At 50.3% G+C, this 19,262-nt stretch overlaps 1 protein-coding gene across 1 annotated transcript; it reads right to left on the bottom strand.

The window, feature by feature from the left end:
- Nucleotides 1–6,532: 6,532 nt before the first annotated feature.
- On the bottom strand, nt 6,533–17,429 carry ELAVL1 (ELAV like RNA binding protein 1; the record flags this gene model as incomplete). Its single annotated transcript, XM_060183989.1, has 4 exons — nt 6,533–8,433; nt 11,182–11,407; nt 13,856–14,009; nt 17,247–17,429. Coding segments are annotated over 4 exons (888 nt in total), but the record flags the coding sequence as incomplete, so codon positions are not given.
- Nucleotides 17,430–19,262: the final 1,833 nt, after the last annotated feature.

Here is a 19,262-nt window from a genome sequence, read left to right on the forward strand (position 1 = left end):
TACCTCAAGCTAATATAGATGCTAATAGCAAAGTGACTTGCACCCAAAGCGCGAGAGAGAATGGGCCTATTTTAGCAGTTTGCTACAAGAAACTTTTTTTTTTTTTTTTTAATATTTTATTTGTTGGATAGAGACACTGAGAGGGAAGGGGGTGACAGGGAGATAAGACACCTGCAGCCCTATTTCACCACTTGTGAAGCTTTCCCCCCTGCAGGTGGGGAAGGAAACTATTTGTTTGGCCAGAACACAGTTGATGGTGGTGCTGGGGACTGAACCTGGGATCTCAGAGCCTCGGGCAGGATGTTTTTTTACAGAACCATCCTGCTTGCTTCCTTCTGCTCCGGGTTCCTTGCAAACTGCAGATCTAGCAATCTAGTATCAGGATCTAAAGGGCCAGAAAACTTGAGGGCACTCATGGTCAGGTCCTGTTTACACCAAACAAACAAACAAACAAACAAAAAACCTGCTTCTCAAGAAACAGGCCAAATGCAACCCAGAGTTGACACGTGAATAAAGCCTTGTGCTTGGGAGCATGCGGTCCCCAGCTCCATCCCCACCATTGCAACCGTTTCCCTCTTTCTGCAAGTCATTAAATGTCTTAAAAAATTATTTCTTGGGACCAGGCGGTGGCGCACCTGGTTAAGCACGCACACACTACAGTGCGCAAGGAGCCGGGTTCAAGCCCCTGGTCCCCACCTGCAGGGGGAAAGCTTCCTGAGTGGTGACGCAGGGCTGCAGGGGTCTCTCTCCATCTCTATCTTCCTTTCCCCTCAATTTCCCTCTGTCTCTCTCCAACAATAAATAAAGTTTGAAAATTATTTACTTATTCCCTTTTGTCCTTATTGTAGTTATTATTATTGTTGTTGCTATTGATGTCGTCATTGTTGGATAGGACAGAGAGAAATGGAGAGAGGAGGGGAAGACAGAGAGGGGGAGAGAAAGACAGACACCTGCAGACCTGCTTCACCGCCTGTGATGAGACTCCTCTGCAGGTGGGGAGCCCGGGGGTTCGAACCGGAATCCCTACGCGGGTCCCTGCGTTTTGTGCCACATGGGCTTAACCCGCTGTGCTACCGCCCTAGTCCCCAGTGTGTCTCATTTTTAAAGAAATTGATTTACACAGGTGTTTCCACTTTTAGACCGTGCGGTCAAAAATGAGCGTTGCTTCAGGGAAACTTTCCTTTCCTCTGTGAAATCCATGTTATTTGTTTTAATTGCAGATAGACCAGAGCTCTCCTCAGCTCTGGCTTATGGTGTGAGGGCTAACTGAACCTGGAATTTTAGTGCCTCTGGCAAAGCTGTTTAACTTTGTGATGGACCTCAAGTAATTTTTTAAAAAGGAGTCTCTTAGGGGGTAGGGGGTGCACATTACAGTGCACAAGAACCCGGGTTCAAGGCCCCAGTCCCCATAGGCTGGGGGAGAAGCTACAGAAGTGGTGAAGCAGGGCTGCAGGTTTCTCTCTTTCCTCCTTATCCCCCATCAATTTCTTTCTTTCTTTTTTTTAAAGATTTTATTTATTTATGAGAAAGATAGGAGGAGAGAGAAAAAAACAGACATCACTCTGGCACATGTGCTGCCGGGGATCAAACTTAGAACCTCATGCTTGAGAGTCCAATGCTTTATCACTGCGCCACCTCCCGGACCACCCCCCTCTCACTTTCTTTATCCAATAATAAAATTAAAATACTAAAAAAAAAAAAAAAACTTTAAAAATTGTTCTTTATTTATTGAACACAGACAGAGAAACTGAGAGGGGAAGGGAGGAGAGAGAGAGAGACATCTGTAGCCTTGCTTCGCTGCCCTTGAAGCTTCTCCCTGGAGGTAGGGACTGAGGGCTTGAACCCAGGTCCTTACAAGTTGTAACACAGATGAGCTCTACCAGGTCCCTGAAACAATTCTTTCGGCTCCACTTGGGCAATATCGTGGGGGCCGAGCAGTTAAGTAGCCTTGGGTTAAACAAAGATAGTACAAAGCCTTGTACAAGGATCCCCACCCGTGGGGGGGGCGCATCACAAGTGGTGAAGCAGGTCTGTAGCTGTCTGTCTCTGTCCATCTAACTCCACCCCTCCTCTCTCAATTTCTGTCCTATCCAATAAAATGGATTTGTAATGCTGACACTACAAAAACCTTGAAGGCAAAAAAAAAAAAAAAAGGGGGGGGGGAGGGGGCCGGGTGGCGGTGCACCTGGTTGAGCGCATATGTTACAATGCACAAGTCTGCGGGTTCGAGGCCCCGATCGATCCCCACCTGCAGGGGGAAAGCTTTGCGAGTGGTGAAGCAGGGCTGCAGCTATCTATCTTTCTCCCTCTCCCTTCCCAATTTCTGGCTATCTCTATTTAATAAATAGAGTTAATAAAAAAAATTTTTTTGGTTTTTTTTTCTTTTTCTTAAAGGAAATATTCTTGGGGTGGGAGGGTGAGTCCTAGAACACGTCGGGAAAACGGACCCCTGGCCGGGTGTGCTGTTCTCCGAGGGAATCTTTTGTGAAAACACCTTGCCTTAGCTCAGACCTGAGTCAACTTTACCTGGGTGCTGGCTCCCACTTGGAGAACACTGCCACCCAGTGGCCGCAAGTCGACAGGGCCCAAGGAGCAGAGCAGGTTGAGCACTTGTGGGCTTAGTGGTTGGCGCTGAGGTCTGGGTGTTGACATTTGCTAGTTGAAAACTTTCATCAGGTTGGCCCAGAGCAGCCAGAGAGAGCGCGTAGGGCCTGGTGGTGGTGCACCTGGTTAAGCGGTAGCAGTGGGTTAGGCGCAGGTGGCGCAAAGTGCAAGGACGGGTGTTAAGGATCCCGGTTCGGTTCGAGCCCCCCGGGCTCCCCACCTGCAGCGGAGTCGCTTCCCAGGCGGTGAAGCAGGTTTGCAGGTGTCTTATCTTTCTCTTCTGCTCTCTCCATTTCTCTCTGTGAAGCGACTCCCCTGCAGGTGGGGAGCTGGGGGCTCGAACTGAGATCTTTATGCTTCACAGTATGCGTGTGCTTAACCTGGTGGGCTACTTACTGCCTAGACCCTTTCACTTTTTATTTGCTGGGGCAGTGAGAGATTGAGAAGGGAGAGAGAGTACGAAGGACGGACACTACGGGAACTGCTTCACTGCTCATAAAGCTTGGAAGTTGGGCGCCAGGAGCTTGAACTTGCATCCCTGTGCATGGCAACATATGCTGAATGGTGACTGCCAGTCTTTTCCCTATCCCCTGTTCATAGCTTTATTAATGAGGGATGGAGAGAGGGAGGGGGAGAGAGAGAGAGAACATGGAGGACAGGGGAGGGGATGGGAGAGGGGAGGGGAGAAGCAGAGCTTGTCTCTGGCACATGCAATGCTGGGGACCAAACTCAAGACCTCACAGTTGACAGTTGAATGCTTTACCCACTATGCCACCTCCCGGGCCACCTCAGGTCAAGTTTTCCAGAAAGGGGCAGCCAGAGTCAGAGAGAGAGACCTGGGATGGGGGAAGACAGCATTGCAGAGACTTTCCTGCCTGAGACTCTTGAGGTCCCAGGTTCAACCCCCGCACACTACATGACTCAGGAATGGAGAACAAGCAGACAGACAGACAGACAGACAATCCTTGGGGGAGAAGGTACTTTGGTCCTTCCCAGATGGAGGGGGTGATATCCTCTGTCTTATCTTGTCCTGCTCTGTATCTTTTTTTTTTTTTTAAATACTTATTCCCTTTTGTTGCCCTTGTTGTTTTGTTGATGTAGTTATTCTTGTTGCTGTGTTGTTGGATAGGACAGAGAGAAATGGAGAGGAGGGGGAAGACAGAGAGGGGGAGAGACTGATACCCTGGGTTCTAATGCCGGCTGGAAGAGGGCCCTCCGTGACTCCGCCAGCCCCCCACCCCCCGGAGCTTAACTCACACAACCATCAGCCTCTGGGCACCAAGGCTCAGTGATCCCACTTGATTTATTACCAAGAAAACAGACATTCGATTACGGTGAACATACACTGTTGGCCACCCAGGTGTGGGGGGGGGTGTGTTTGTGTAGGAGGTGGGCTGGCAGGGGCAGGGGTCAGATTGATGCATTCAGATACAACTGAGTCACAGGGAATCCATTCGAACCCCAGATAGGATCAGCACTCTGACACTGGGAAGGAAGAGGACTAGAAAAAAAAAAACTGAATTAAAATGTCTACACAGCTAGGAACAATTGTTTAATAAAATGTTTTTTTTCCATGTTTCCATTTCATGTAAATATATCAGTTTGGCATCGCTATAAAAACTCTGGAAATGGTGCAAAAGGTTCACCCTTGTTGAGAAGGCCGTTTGACCAAAAAAAAAAAAAAAAAAAAAACACACAAAAAAACAAAACAAAAAAAAAAACTAAAACAAAAAAGCCACACTTCACTGGGATTTTGAAAAAATTGCTCTTCTTTCACTTTACTGATCAGTTATTTTCTGAATTATCAAAATCTAGGGTTGTTTTTTTTTCCCTTTCTCCTCCTAAAACACTAAAGAACCTCTATTCACAGGGATTAAAAAGGTAAACAGGGAGATGGGGGAAACTGAGAAGTACCTTTTCAGTTATTATCCAAAAAAAAAAAAAAAAAAGCTAGTTACATTTAGTGTCCTGAAAAGAATGGGATCCAGTTATTTTGTTGTTGTTGTTGTTTTGTGGTTAATATTTTGGACTACAGTTGTCAGACTTTATTGGAATCAGACCCACGTGAGAACCAAGCTCCAACAGAAACAAAAGAAAACAAACAAACAAAAAAAAACCAAAGGCACCTGAAAAAAAATAAGTCATTTCATAATTAAAAAGAAAAAAACTATTAAAAAATACACACACACACACACACACACACACACACCACACAGACATAACTGGAACCACACTGATATACTTGGCTATCGTACAATGTAAGAACCAGCTGGTAAAGTGATCCCTTCCCCCCCAAAAATAAACAACCCCCCCCAGCCCAGAGCAAGTCACCAGGAACAGAGTATCACATGAACGTCACATGTCCAAGATGTGTTCCTACCCACAGACACATCCTCCCCCTCTCCACTCCCAGAGTCCTTTGCCAAGTCATGACTCGTTTGGTGGGAAACAGATTGGGTGGGGAGTGTGGTGGGGGGAGAAGTGCAAAAGGCTGAGGAATGTGAACCCCTTTCTGAGACGGGGTTCAGGAGTTCTAGCTGCTGTTTGAAGTGTGTGTCCTCGGACAGATTTGGGGTGTGTGTGTGTGTGTGTGTGTGGTGGGGATGGGAGTCTGAAGGGGTTCCTGAGGTTCCAGAAAGTGGGAGTTTGGGGTGTGGGTGTGGGATGGGGATTCATTTCTGTGTGTCTGCCAGGTCCCCTCAGAACAGCCCAGCTCAGACGCCGGACGCCCTGGGTTCCCAGCCTGGCGTCTCGATGATTCTGCCAGGGTGGGTTAAGGGTAGGGCCAGGAAGGGGTGGGTGTGGGTGCTTGGGGGTTACATGGAACCAGGGCCCCCAGTTTCTCAAAGATGAGGCTGCAGACAGGCCAGGAGAGAATTTAAGTAGTGCCAGTCATAGGATTTGTCTGTGCAACATTGGGAAAGAAAAAAAAAAAAATCCGTTAGTATTGACTTAAAAGTCGGGGGACCTTCTGTGTGCAGGCCTGGGGGGGGGGATGTGTGTGTGGGGGTTTGACCCTGGGTGGTGGTGGAGTGTCAAAAGTGTTTTCCACACTTCTGGCTTGACCGTGGCTCAGAGAACAGACACCGTGTTGACCAGAGACTGGTGGTGAGCTGGGACAGGACAAAAGGGGCCTTTTTAGGGTGTGGGGTGGCCTCACACGTGGGTAGAAGCAAAGGCAGGATGCTGGGGAAACAAGAAGAGGGGGTGGGTTATAGGGTGGGGGGTCAAGAGAAGACCTTTGTACCCATACCCCCTCACCCCCAGGACCCCCATTCTGGTTCCGGAAGAGGAAGGCTCTGGGGCAGCCAGCAAGAACCAGAACCACCCCTAGGTGTGGACTCTGGCTGCTGGGGCTTTGGCCTGGGGGGTGCAGGGAGGAGGCACAGCATTGGGCTGGACAGAGGAGGAGGGGGGACAGCTCAGCCTCGAGTTGTCCCTAGGCCTTCTGGGTCGGGACAGGACACTTGACTGGCTCTCTACATCCACACAAATAAATAAGGGAAATAAATAAGGTTAAAACCACACAATACCATGATACCAGGAGCTAAGACACAGCCCCGTGTCCAAGTTTGGGGTAGGGGTGGGGGTGGGGAGGTGGGGGCTGAGCTAGCCTGATGCTCCCTTAGTTCTGTCCACTTGGGGACAGAGAAGATATTGGAGGTCTGGCCTGTAAACTATTACCTCTTCTGTTGGATCCCAAACACCAGCGTCTCCCCCCCCCCCCCCATATTCCAGATTTGCCATCCTTTCTTTCTTTTTTTTTTTTTTTGGTCTCCAGGTTTGTTTTTTTTTAAGTCTTTGTCCTGCAGCACCAGGATACCAGGGCCACCTTGCCAAAAGCAAATAAATAATAAATAAATAAATAAATAAATCAGAAAAAAAAGAGAAAGAAAAAGGCAAAAAAAAAAAAAAAAGAAAACAAACCTTGAGCAAAATGAAAATCAAATTTAATGGTCCTAAATGCAAATCAACAAAACAAAAAACAAAACAAAAAAAAAAAAAAAGGGAAAGCGAATGAGCAAACAAAAGGAATCAACACAAACAAAACCAAAACAAGTAGAAAGAAAATTATAACACAGCACCCTCCCCCACCCCCATGTTAAAGGCAGTTAAGAAAAGTGAGATTTTTTTTTTTGGGGGTGATGAGGGTGGGGGTGGCCTAAGGGGCAGAGAAGGTCATTCTGAAAACTACAAAGGTCCAAGGGCACGGTTCTTTTTTTTTTTTTTTTCCTTTCTTTTCTTTTTTCTTTTGTCCGAGTTAATAAGGTTAACTGGCAAGAAGTTCAAAGGACTTTGCTGTTGAGCGTTCAGCCGGAAGCCAAGCCTTAAAAACCAAAGCAAAAAACAAAAAAAACCAAACAAACAAACAAACAAAAAAAAACACAACAACCAAAAAACGGGAGTCTAAAAATTGAAGAAAAAAAAAAAAAAAAAACAAAGGGGGGGGGGATTTAAGCGCTCACAAGGAAGTGGGAATGCAACAGTGCTCAAATGTTATGGGGTCCTTGAGACAGAGACAGAGGGGGAGAGGGGGCTGTGGGTTCTGTGTCTGTCTATGTGTGGACAGCCATGCAATGTTGGGGTGCAGAAATCTAGGGTGTCACTGGGCGGGGGAGGCTCCGACTCCTGTGTCCTTCTCTGGAGGAGTGGAGGTGGGGTCCCACCCTCAAACCCCCACCTAGTGGTTGGGTGGACGGGCAGGTGCTCGGACCCTATGGGGTGGATGGGATGTGGCCACTGGTGTCAGCCGAAGCTTGGAGTCGCTTCGAGACGGTGCCGTGTCTGATTTGGCCTCTTGACTTTCTCGAGAGTAAAACTTAACAGGTGATGGTGGTTTTTTTTTTTTTTTTTTTTTTGGCTGTTGCTGCCGCTGTTTGTTTTTGGTGGGTTTTTTTTTTTTTTTTTTTTAAATCCAGCTTGTGGAGACATTGAATGAAAACGAGTGTCAGGAGACAGTCTTAGCAATGAAAGCATGTGCTTCATTTATAGTGCCAGCCCAACGGGAGGGAGGGGAGTGCTTTACTCAATGGAATCTACTTCGAGTTCTGTTTAATATATATATATAGATCTATATTTTTTCTCTTTCTTTCTTTCTTCTTTTTTAAAGGAAATAACTTAAGAAAAACTTAAGAATTAGTTTAACAGGGTGAGGATAGGTGGAGGGAATGGGAGGGGAGGTGGAATCTCAAAAAAAAAAAAAAAAAAAAATTGAACCCGGTGTGTGTGTGTGTGTGTGTGTGTGTGTGTGTATCCCGGAATATATATATAAAGAGAGACCTGTTCACTTCTCATCGAGACCAAGACAAACACTTGTGAAAATTGGCGCAGAATGAGTTGTAGACTAACCAAAAAGAAAAAAAGAAAAGAGGAAAAAAAAAAGGAGAGAAAAAAAAGGTTTGACATCTTCACTCTTAATTATCTATTCCATACAAAAAAAAAAAAAAAAAAAAAAAGAAAAAGAAAAAAAAAAAAAAAACCAACAACCAACAGGTGTGAGCGAGTTATTTGTGGGACTTGTTGGTTTTGAAGGAAACCTGTAAGATTTTGTCTCCCAGACGGTAGCCGTTGAGGCTGGCGATGGCCATGGCAGCTTCTTCATAGTTTGTCATGGTCACAAAGCCAAAGCCTTTGCACTTGTTGGTATTGAAGTCGCGGATCACCTTGACATTGGTGACGGCGCCGAAGGGGCCGAACATCTGCCACAGGATGCCCTCGTCGGCGTCCTGCCCGAGGTTGTAGATGAAGATACACCAGCCGGACGACGCGTTGCCCGGGACATTGACGCCGGAAAGGCCGCTCATGTGGTCCACGCCCATGGGGGAGAACCTGGCGGACCGAGGAGAGCACAGCGTTCAGGTGTGTGTGTGGGGGGGCGGTGAGTGAGCTGGTGGTTGGGGGGATAAGGAGGGGTGACTTGCTTTGCTCTCCCCCAATGACCAACCTTCCCCTCTCAGCAACAGCCCCCCCCCCCCCCACACACACACACAGCCAACCAGCCCCTGTGCTATCAAGGGGTCCCTGTGGAGCGTGTGGGAAAACCTTCCTGAAGCTGTGGGCCTTCACATCCTAAAACTCAGTGTGTGTGTGTGTATACTTTTTAAAAAAATTGTTAAAAAGTATTTATTTATTCATTCCCTTTTGTTGCCCTTGTTTATTGTTGTGGTTATTATTATTGTTATTGATGTCGTTCTTGGACAGGACAGAGAGAAATGGAGAGAGAAGGGGGAAAGACAGAGAGGGGGAGAGAAAGATAAGATAGCTGCAGACCTGCTTGGAAAGGACAGAGAAAAATGGAGAGAGGAGGGAGGGGAAAGACACAGAGGGGGAGAGAAAGACAGACACCTGCAGACCTGCTTGGAAAGTACAGAGAGAAATGGAGAGAGGAGGGAGGGGAAAAACAGAGAGGGGGAGAGAAAGACAGACACCTGCAGACCTACTCCGGACAGAGAAATGGAGAGAGGAGGGGAAGACAGAGAGGGGGAGAGAAAGACAGACACCTGCAGACCTGCTTCACCGCCTGGGAGGCGACTCCCCTGCAGGTGGGGAGCCGGGGGCTCGAACCGGGATCCTTACGCCAGTCCTTGCGCTGTGCTATTGGCCTGACTCCCGTGTGTACGTTCTTTTCTTCCTCCAAGGACCTCCCTTCCCCTCCACCCTCCATCACCATTCCACTCCTTTTACAGGCAAGCAACCTTGAGCTGCCGAGGGCTCCTTCCTGCAGGGCAGGGCGTGTGGGAAAACCTCCCCTAAGCTCTAGGCCACCTTCACTGCTGGTGCAGAACTGCTGGGAGCGTCAGCGTGTGTGCGTGTGTAGGTGCGCGCATGGGTGGACGGGGTGCAAACCCAGGTTCCGGTCTCCCCCCCTCGGGTGAAGGACCCTTCCCCAAGCAACTCAGAAAGCGCCAGCAGCAGTGAGGGAGGAGCCCCAGGGAAGGAATTTTCCAGAACATCACCAGTGCTAGGAAGTACCACCTGCTTCCGAGCACCACCATGAAGCTGGGGGTTGACCAGGGCTGCTGGACACTTTACGAGTCCCTGGGCAGGGAGTTGGGCAGTAGGCAGCACAGCGGGTTAAGCGCATATGGCGCAAAGCGTGGTGAGGATCAGCGTGGTGAGGATCCCGGTTCGAGCCCCCGGCTCCCCACCTGCAGGGGAGTCGCTTCCCAGGCGGTGAAGCAGGGCTGCAGGTGTCTTTCTCTCCCCCTCTCTGTCTTCCCCTCCTCTCTCCATTTCTCTCTGTCGTGTCCAACAACGACAACGTCATTAACAACCACAATAATAACTACAACAACAACAAAAAGACAGGGGCAACAAAAGGGTATAAAAATATCTTTAAAAAAAAAAAAGATAAAAAAGAATCCCTGGGCAGATCTCTCTCTCTGTCTGTCTCTGGCCTCCCCCCACAGGGGCCACGGTCAGCAGCTCTTGAGGGCCATCCTGCTGACCCTGGGGTCATCACCGGAGGGACGGCTGTACTGTCGCTGGCTGAAATAACTCCTTGGGGTTAATTATTGGGGTCGGCTTTTCTCCTGCTGGCAAAATGGGACTGGGTTCCTTTTTGTCTGGGGGTGTTCTGTTGGCCTCTGAAGGGGTCACCTCACAGGACGGCACCTGTGGAGAAGGGCATGGTATGAGCCCCCCCCTCCCTCCCAGGAGGAGAGAGACAATCAGAGCTTCGCTCTGGCACCTGTGCCAGGGTTGCAAAGTCTCAAACCCAGGACCTCAGGCTGGAGAGTCCGGTGCTGTAGGCACAGTGCCACCATTTTCCTGCTTGGCAACCTGCCTTGCTGTGTAGGACACAGACGGGGACCGGCAGAGTCACCGTGGAAGAAGAACCCTGCTGGTCCCCAAGGGAGCCTGGAATTTACTTCTGAAATTTCTGACAAAGGGCTGGGGAGCCAGCCAGCATAGTGGTTCTGCCAAAGACTCCTGCCTGAGGCTGTGAGGTCCCAGGTTCAATCCCCAGTAACCCCCGTCAGCCAGAGCTCAGCAGGGCTCTGGGGAGGAGAAAAGGAAAAAAAAAAATCCTATATATGTAAAGAGTGTTTACAAATCAAGAAGAAAAACCGGGGCCCAGGGAGACAGCAGGATGGTTCAACAAACAGACTCCCCTGCCTGAGCCTCTGAGGTCCCAGGTTCCATCCCCAGCACCCCCATCAGCCAGAGCTGAGCAGGGCTCTGTTCTCACTCAATAAAACAAAAACAAGATCTCCACAGTGGAGAGGCTACAGGGGACTCGGGGAGATAGTCCCCGCGGTCCCAGCAACAGCGCCTGACTTAGAGAGAGAAGACAGAGAAGTTTCAGGGCCTGGTCTGAGAGCCTGGGGCTGCCGCCACCTCTGAAGGCTGTGTGCAAGGGCCGTGTGTCTGACACAGGCACAGGCACGCTGCGCCTACCCCGTTAGCCTCGGGTACAGAACCATCCTTGAGACTCCCGGCCTGAGGCTGTGCCCTCTGGTGAAGCTAGCCTGTTCCCTCCAGAGGAGAGAGCTGGTTTTCACGCACACACTGATTACTTGGAGGCGTGAGCACATGTCCCTGCCCCCCCCCCCCCCCCCCGCCCCACAGACCCACCTGAATCTCTGCGCCTGGTGGTGAACGGGGCCTCCAAACCGCCGAGCGGGCGAGTGGTAGAGCTGGGAGAGCAGCGCCACGTTTTTGTGCTGGTTGGGGTTGGCGGCGAACTTGACGGTGATGGGCTCGGAGGAGCCCGGGGGTTTGTGACCATTGAAACTGGTGATTGCTTCCTCTGCTTCCGACCGCTTGTCAAACCGGATGAATGCCACCCCTCGGGACAAACCTGGCCAATGGAGCGACAGACATGGCGGTGGGGGAAGAGGAAGCAAAGGCACGCACGCACGCACACGCTGCTGTTCCTTAAACAGAAAAGCACCACCACCAGGAGCCAGTCAGTCTGTGGGCTCGGATCGGTGCCTGGCTAAATGATACAAACAAGTAAATTAACCTAAGAAGGAAATCAAACAGGTGGTGTGGGAGGTGGTGCAGTGGATAAAGCATCAGACCCTTAAATGTGAGGTCCCGAGTTTGATCCCGTGCAGCACATGGACCAGGGGGATGCTTTGGTTTTCTCTCTCTCTCTTTCCCATCCCTCTTTATTAATAAATCTATCCCTCCTATCCCTTTATTTATTAATAAATAAATAAAATTGGGGCCGGGTGGTGGCACACCTGGTTAAGCGCACGTTACAGTGCTCAAGGACCCGGGTTCAAGGGCCCCAGTCCCCACCTGCAGGGGGAAAGCTTTGCAAGTGGTGAAGCAGGGCTGCAGGTGTCTTCTCTCTGTCTCCCTCTCTAGCCCTACCCTCTCTGTTTCTGGCTGTCTCTAGCCAATAAATAAAGATAATAAAAATAATTTTAAAAATAAATAAATAAAAACTTTAAAAAAAAAAAAAAAAAGACTTTCCTGCCTGAGGCTCGGAGGTCCCAGGTTCAATCCCCAACTCCACCAGCAGCAGCCAGAGCTGAGCAGGGCTCTGGTCTCTCTGTCTCTCCCTCCCTGTAACTGTCCTTAAAATAAATAAACAAACATAAGGAGAGGAGAAAAGAAAAGGCAAATATATATATATATAGTTCGTTCCAGAAATAATAATAATCTGTGACCTTGGGAGAACCCCTGCAGTTTCCAGTGGAGGGAATGGGGACAGAGCTCTAGCGGTGAGAATGGTATCGAATTAGACCCCTGCTATCTTGTAATTTTATAAACCACTAATGATTCTTTTTTTGAAACAAAGGAACTAGTTTCAAAAGGAAGAAAGGAAACAAGCCAACGGTGACAATCAGAGGTGAACCAAGGTTTGCATGCGCTTCTCTGTACACAGGACAAATGGAGAGTCTCGGTGCCGAAAGGCCTTCTGGGATAACCAGTTGTCTCCGGCACCCCCAAAACCTTTTCTCCAGAACAGCAACACCAGAAGACATCACCCCTTCCTCATCTCCTGGGGACACAGAGCTGTACCCACAACTTCCTGGGGAACAGGACAGCAGTGTTGACGGCCCCCAGTCATTGGCCCCTGGGGGGAGTCCCTGCTTTGGTCCCCGCCCCCACAACCTCAGCCCCCTTCCTGCTCGGGGAGGGCCAGGCTTCCGACTGCTCAAACCACACAGTCCCAAGAACTCAGTGGCTGGGGTGTCTGAACTCTAAGGCCTGACAGAGACAGAGCTCAAGGTCAAGGAGGCTCGGAGAGGAAGTCAAGGATGAGATAGGAGGGGGTCCTGACAGGAAGCCCTCAGGGGCAGAACACCGCGTGACAGCCTGGGAGACACTGACTGTCTCTGCAGAAAAGGGCGGGGCCGGGGCTGGGGGGTGTTGCACCTTGTGAAGCGCTCAAATCACAGCACACAGGACTTGGGTTCAAGTCCCAAGCCTCACATGCAGGGGGAGGGAAAGCTTCATGAGGGGTGGAGCAGGGCTGCAGGTGTCTGTCTGTCACTCCCTTCTCTCGCAGTTTGGCCTGTCACTATCCAATAACTAAAAATTGGGGGGGGGGGGTGTCGGGCAGTAGCGCAGTGGGTTAAGCGCAGCATGTGGCGCAAAGCGCAGGGACCGGCGTAAGGATCCCAGTTCGAGCTCCTGGCTCCCCACCTGCAGGGGAGTCGCTTCACAGGCAGTGAAGCAGGTCTGCAGGTGTCTGTCTTTCTCTCCCTCCCTCTCTGTCTTCCCTTCCTCTCTCCATTTCTCTCTGTCCTATACGACATCAACAACAACTACAATAAAACAAGGGCAGCAAAAGGTAATAAATATTGAAACACACACACACACACACACACACACACACACACACACACAGAATTTACTTATATATGAGCAAGATAGGAGAGAGAGAGAACCAGACATCACTCTGGTCCATGTGCTGCCAGGGACTGAACTCAGGACCTCACGCTAGAGTCCAATGCTTTAACCACTGCGCCACCTCCCGGACCACAGATGTCTGTCTTTCTCTCCCCCTCTCTGTCTTCCCCTCCTCTCTCCACTTCTCTTTGTCCGATCCAACAAGGACGACATCAATAACAACAATAACAAGTATGACAAAGAACAAGGGCAACAAAGGGGGGGGGGGGATAAATTTTAAAAAATGAAGAAGATTCTAGAAGGCTGTCTCGGTGTTTTCCCCCAGCTGGAGACTGGCCCCACGCTGCTTTCCAACTCTCTCTGAAGCCGATGTCAACTTCTTTGGAGCCTGCCCTGTGTGTGCGCATGTGTGCGTCTCTCTCTCTCCCCGGCCACCTACCTGTGGTCTGGTCCACGAGGACTCGAGAGTTTATGATACGTCCGAACCTGGAGAACATGTCCTCGACGTCCTTCTGAGTCAGGTTCCTCGGGAGACCGCTGATGTAGAGGTTGGCATCTTTGATGACCTCTGAGCTCGGGCGAGCGTAGGAGACCTGGGAGACGAGAGACGAGACGTGTTCTGGGGCGAGCGAGCCAGTGGCAGGGAAGACGACCTCGCACCCCCACCCCACCTGAGTTTGAATTCTAGCACCGCGTGCACCAGGGGGAAGGTCTGCTTCTCTCTCTCTCTCTCTAATGTTAATACATAAACTAATCTAAAAAAAAAGTTTTAGGGAGTCAGGCGGTAGTGCAGCGGGTTAAGCACAGGAGGCACAAAGGGCAAGGACCGGTGGAAGGATCCTGGTTCGAGCCCCCGGCTCCCCACCTGCAGGGGAATCGCTTCACAGGCGGTGAAGCAGGTCTGCAGGTATCTATCTTTCTCTCTCCCTCTCTCGCCAGTTGCTGTGTGGGTGGGTCGATGGTCGCCCTGTTGTCCCAGGACCGTCAGACGACGAGCCACAAAGACCGGTCTGGGCACACTGCCTTGTGGGGGAGCAGAACCAGGATCCCAGGGGCCACTCTGCATGCCTGAGGACTCAGAGCTAGTATTTCACCCCCCCAAATAGGGCCATCTGGGGTGCCCTTGAGACCCGGAAAGGTGGGACTGGGTCGGAATGGGCAGGCTGGAGCTGGGTCAGTCCTTGGTTTGAGCCGCCTCAGATCACATGGTGGGAGATGTTTGGCGTAACGGTGATGCAGAAAGACCTGTTTCTGGCCGGGAGGTGGCGCACCTGGTTCAGCACACACGTTATAGTGCGCAAGGACTGGGGTTCGAGCCCCTGGTCCCCACCTGCAGGGGGGCACGCTTTGCAAGTGAAGCAGGGCTGTGGGTCTCTCTATGTCTCCCTCCCTCTGCCTCGGCCCCCTCACTCTTGTCTTCTGGCTGTCTCTCTATACAATAGATAACGATCATTATAAAGATAACAACAACAACAATGGGGCCATGTGCACACATTACAGAGCATGAGGACCCAGGTTCGAGCCTAGCTGCAGGTGTCTTTCCCTCTGTCTCCCTCTTCTCTGGATTTCTGGCTGTCTCTACCAAATAAATACATAATAATAAAAGAAAACAATAATAATAATAGTAAGAGGTTTGATCCTCCTGCCTGAGGCTCCGAGGTCCCAGGTTTAATCCCCAGCACCACCACTAACCAGAACTGAGCTGGGTGGCGGTGGGGGTGCACCTGGCTAAATGAACTCACTACAGTGCGCAAGGACCCCAATTCAGGTCCCTACCCACAGGGGTGAAGTTTCACGAGTCGTGGAGCAGGGCTGCAGGTGTCTCGTGTCTCTCTCTCTCTCTCAATTTTGCCTATCCTATCAAATGAAAGAAAGGAAAGGAGGGAGGGGAAAAAAAGGACTTAATAAAGTCCCAGGTTCAATCCCCTGCACAACCATAAGCCAAAGCTGAGCTGTGTGCTCGTGGGAAATAAACAAAAACAACATGAAACTTTCAGGGGTCAGGCGAGGGCGCTTCTGGTTATGCGTACACCTTACAGAGCACAAGGACCTAGGTTCGAGTCCCTGATCCCCACCCACAAGGGGGAAAAGCTTCATCAGTGGCGGGGGGGGGGGGCTACAGGTGTCTTCCCGGCCTCATTCCCTCTTCGTCTGTCTTATCCAACAACAATAACACCAAGAACCATAATAACTACAACAGTAAAACAACAAGGGCAACAAATATTAAAGAAATATTTAAAATAAAAAGTGGTAAATATTAAAAAAAAAAAAGGGAGAGAGGAGGGAAGAGAGAGACAGAGAAAGGGCCAGCTGGTGGCTTGCTATGATGCCAACAACACAGAGGATATCTACTCTGGGGGGGGGGGGCCCAGGGGCCTGGACAGTGACCCTGGGTCACTACACAGTGTGTCCTCTGGCTTTCAGGCCTCTCCTGCCCCTCTGTGGCTCAGCTGAAGGTCACGGGGTGTGCCTCGTGGGTGGCATTTCTTGTATTTTCATTATTTACTTATTATTTATTTATTTTTAATGTTCTCCTTTTTGTTGCCCTTGTTATTTATCGTCATCGTTGTTGGCTAGGACAGGGAGAAATGGAGAGAGGAGGGGAAGACAGAGAGGAAAGACAGACACCCGCAGACCTGCTTCACCGCCTGGGAAGTGACTCCCCTGCAGGTGGGGAGCTGGGACTCAAACCGGGATCCTTACTTCGGTCCTTGAGCTTCTCGCCACGAGCGCTTAACCCGCTGCGCTACCGCCCAACTCCCGCATTTTCATTTTTATTTATTTATTTTGTTCTCGGAGACCTGCTCAGTTCTGGCTGAGGGTGGTGTTGCCGAGTGAACCTGGGGCCTTTGGGGCTTTTTTGCATCGCCATTATGCTGTCTCCTGGGCCCTGGCTTTTTCTTGTTGATTTGTAAGAACTCTTTACATATATGGGATTGTTTTAAGTAGTTATATTATTACTGTTGTTACTGATGTCATCGTTGTTGGATAAGACAGAGAAATGGAGAGAGGAGAGGAAGACAGAGAGGGGGAGAGAAAGACAGACACCTGCAGACCTGCTTCACCGCCTGGGAAGCGACTCCCCTGCAGGTGGGGAGCCGGGGACTCGAAGCAGGTCCTTGCGCTTTGCGCCAGGTGCGCTTAACCAGCTGCGCTACCGCCTGACTCCCTAATTTTTTTTCCTTTCTTTCTTTTCTCTCCAGGGTTATTGCTGGGGCTTCGTGCCAGCTCTTACGAATCCACTGCTCCTGGGGGCCAATTTTTCCCCTTTAAAAAATGTTTTCCGGGAAGCAGGTCTGCAGGTGTCTGTCTCTCTCTCTCTCTCCTTCTCTGTCTTCTCCTCCTCCTCTCTCCATGTTTCTCTGTCAACAACATCAGTAACAACAACAATAACCACAACAATGACAAAAACAATACGGGCAACAAAAAGGGAAATGTAAACTATTAAAAAAAAGTTGTGTCATCTTTATTTATATATCGGATAGAGACGGCCAGAAATCCAGAGGGAAGGGTGCTGGAGAGACAGAGAGCGCCACCTGCAGCCCTGCTTCACTACTCACAGAGCTTTCCCCTGCAGGTGGGGACTGGAAGCTTGAACCCGGGTCTTTGCTCTTTGTAACCTGTGTATGCAACCAGGGGCACCACCACCACCCCTCTTTTTGGGGAGAGGACAGAGAGAAACTGAGAGGGTTGGGGCAGGGAGAGAGACACCTGCAGCCCTGCTTCACCATGTGATGCGTGAAGCATCCCCCTCTGGGGGCTCAAGCTGGGTGCCTGCGCTTAGTACTCTGTGCACTGAGTACTCTGTACTATTTCTGGAACTGCTTTACCTTGATGGTCTTGGACTGGAGTCGCAGGCCATTGAGCGTGTTGATGGCTCGCTCGGCGTCCTTTGCAGTCACGTAGTTCACGAAGCCGTAGCCCAGGCTGTGTCCTGAGGGCGACACGGGGACACCGGTGAGGCCGCGGGGACTGGGACGGAGCGGGTGGGGGCCGCGGGGAGGGGAGAGGGGAAGGAGAAGACGGGCAGGATATCAGGCCACGTGGCCTGGGGGAGGGCGCGCGGGGCGTAAGGTTGGACTCTCTGGAAGCATGAGGTCCCAAGTTCAATCCCCAGTGTGGGATGTGCTCTGCTTCTCTCTCTCCTCTTTCCATTAATGGTTTCTTTGGTTTTAAAAAAAGATTTTAATTTATTTTTACTATTGGATAGTGACAGAGAGAAACTGAAAGGGGAGGGGGCGACAGAGAGGGAGAGAGACAGAGAGACACCAGCAGCCCTGCTTCACCACTCGGGAAGCTTTGCCTCTGCAGGTGGAGACTTGGGGGGCTTGAACCTGGGTCCTTGTGCGCTGTCATGTGTGTGCTTAAGCAGGTGCGCCACTGTTAGCCCCAAGATTTGATCTGATTTGATTTTTACCAGAGCACTGCTCAGCTCTGGCTTATGGCGGTGTGGGGGGTTGAACCTGGGACTTGAGAGCTTCAGGTGTGAAAGCTCTTTGCATAACCATTATGCTATACCCCCACCCCCAGCCCCAAGATTTTATTTATGAGACTGAGACACACACACACACACACACACACACACACACACACACACACGAAAAAACGGGGCTACCTCAGACACACGACATGCTGAGAATCGAACTCAGGACGTCATGCTTTAGCGCTCAGCATTCTTCTCTACTGTGCCACCCTCGCAGATGGCAAAAGACGTTATTTTAAATTAACTAAGTGGCCTAGTGTGTGGTGTCTTGGATAAAGTGTTGGATCTCGACTATCACACGAGTTAAAATAATCCTCTGGTTCTCTCTCTCCTATTATATATATATTTAAAGAATCTCTTTATTCAACCAAAAGGAAGTTCGATCCCCAGCACTGGATGGGTTCGGTCAGAGGGAGTCTTTCCCCCTCTCCCTCGGCCACAGCCTCTGTGAGTGGGGCAAGGTGGATGAGTGTCACCTCAGTCGACCCTGAACCAGCCCCTTGGCAATATGGGCCCTCCCACTCCCCCACCGTCTATGTTTTTAGATATTTTAACAAGCACCCTTCTCAGGACTGCAGAGGAGAAGGGGGGGGGGGTCCCCACAGGAGCCTCTCTGGGGGGAAGGGCGGTCCCACGGGTGCCAAGTGGCATATTTGCAGGATGTCTCTGGCGCCACCCAGAGGCATCCACCCCCCCCCCTTCCAGCCTGTCTGGGGAGGGTGGGGAGAGGTGAACAGAGACATCCTCCACCACCACCCCCAGCTCTTCCCAGATGGTGGCCTCCATCAGCTCATTTTTGGGGGGCAAAGTCAAAAGATGGGCATACCCAGCATTCAGAGTGAGCGAGTTCGACCTCCAGCACTGTGGGTGCTAGAATGATGCCCTGTCCCCCTTTTCATTAATTAGTGACTAGATCTTATTAATAAAAAGAACAACACAAAACACACACACACACACACACACACACACACACACAGAGGCAGAGATGGGGTTGCAGTTCATGCCTCAGGACTGGCTTTTTCATTCAGATTGAGAGACAGAGAGACCATCTGAGCGTGGAGCTTCCTCTAGGGTTATTGAGCCTTTCCATGTGGTGCTCGGGCTCCTACAAGCATCCTAACAGTTGAGCTCCCCCTCTCTATGATTTTTAATTTTGATCTTTTTTTTAAAAAATCTTTTTCATATTTATTTATTTTCCCTTTTTCTTGCCCTTGTTCATTGTTGATGTCATCGTTGTTGGCTAGGACAGAGAGAAATGGAGAGAGGAGGGGAAGACAGAGAGGGGGAGAGAAAGACAGACACCTGCAGACCTGCTTCACCGCCTGGGAAGCGACTCCCCTGCAGGTGGGGAGCCGGGGGCTTG

This window comes from Erinaceus europaeus, unplaced genomic scaffold (genome assembly GCF_950295315.1).
Source record: "Erinaceus europaeus unplaced genomic scaffold, mEriEur2.1 scaffold_756, whole genome shotgun sequence".
NCBI lineage: Eukaryota > Metazoa > Chordata > Mammalia > Eulipotyphla > Erinaceidae > Erinaceus > Erinaceus europaeus.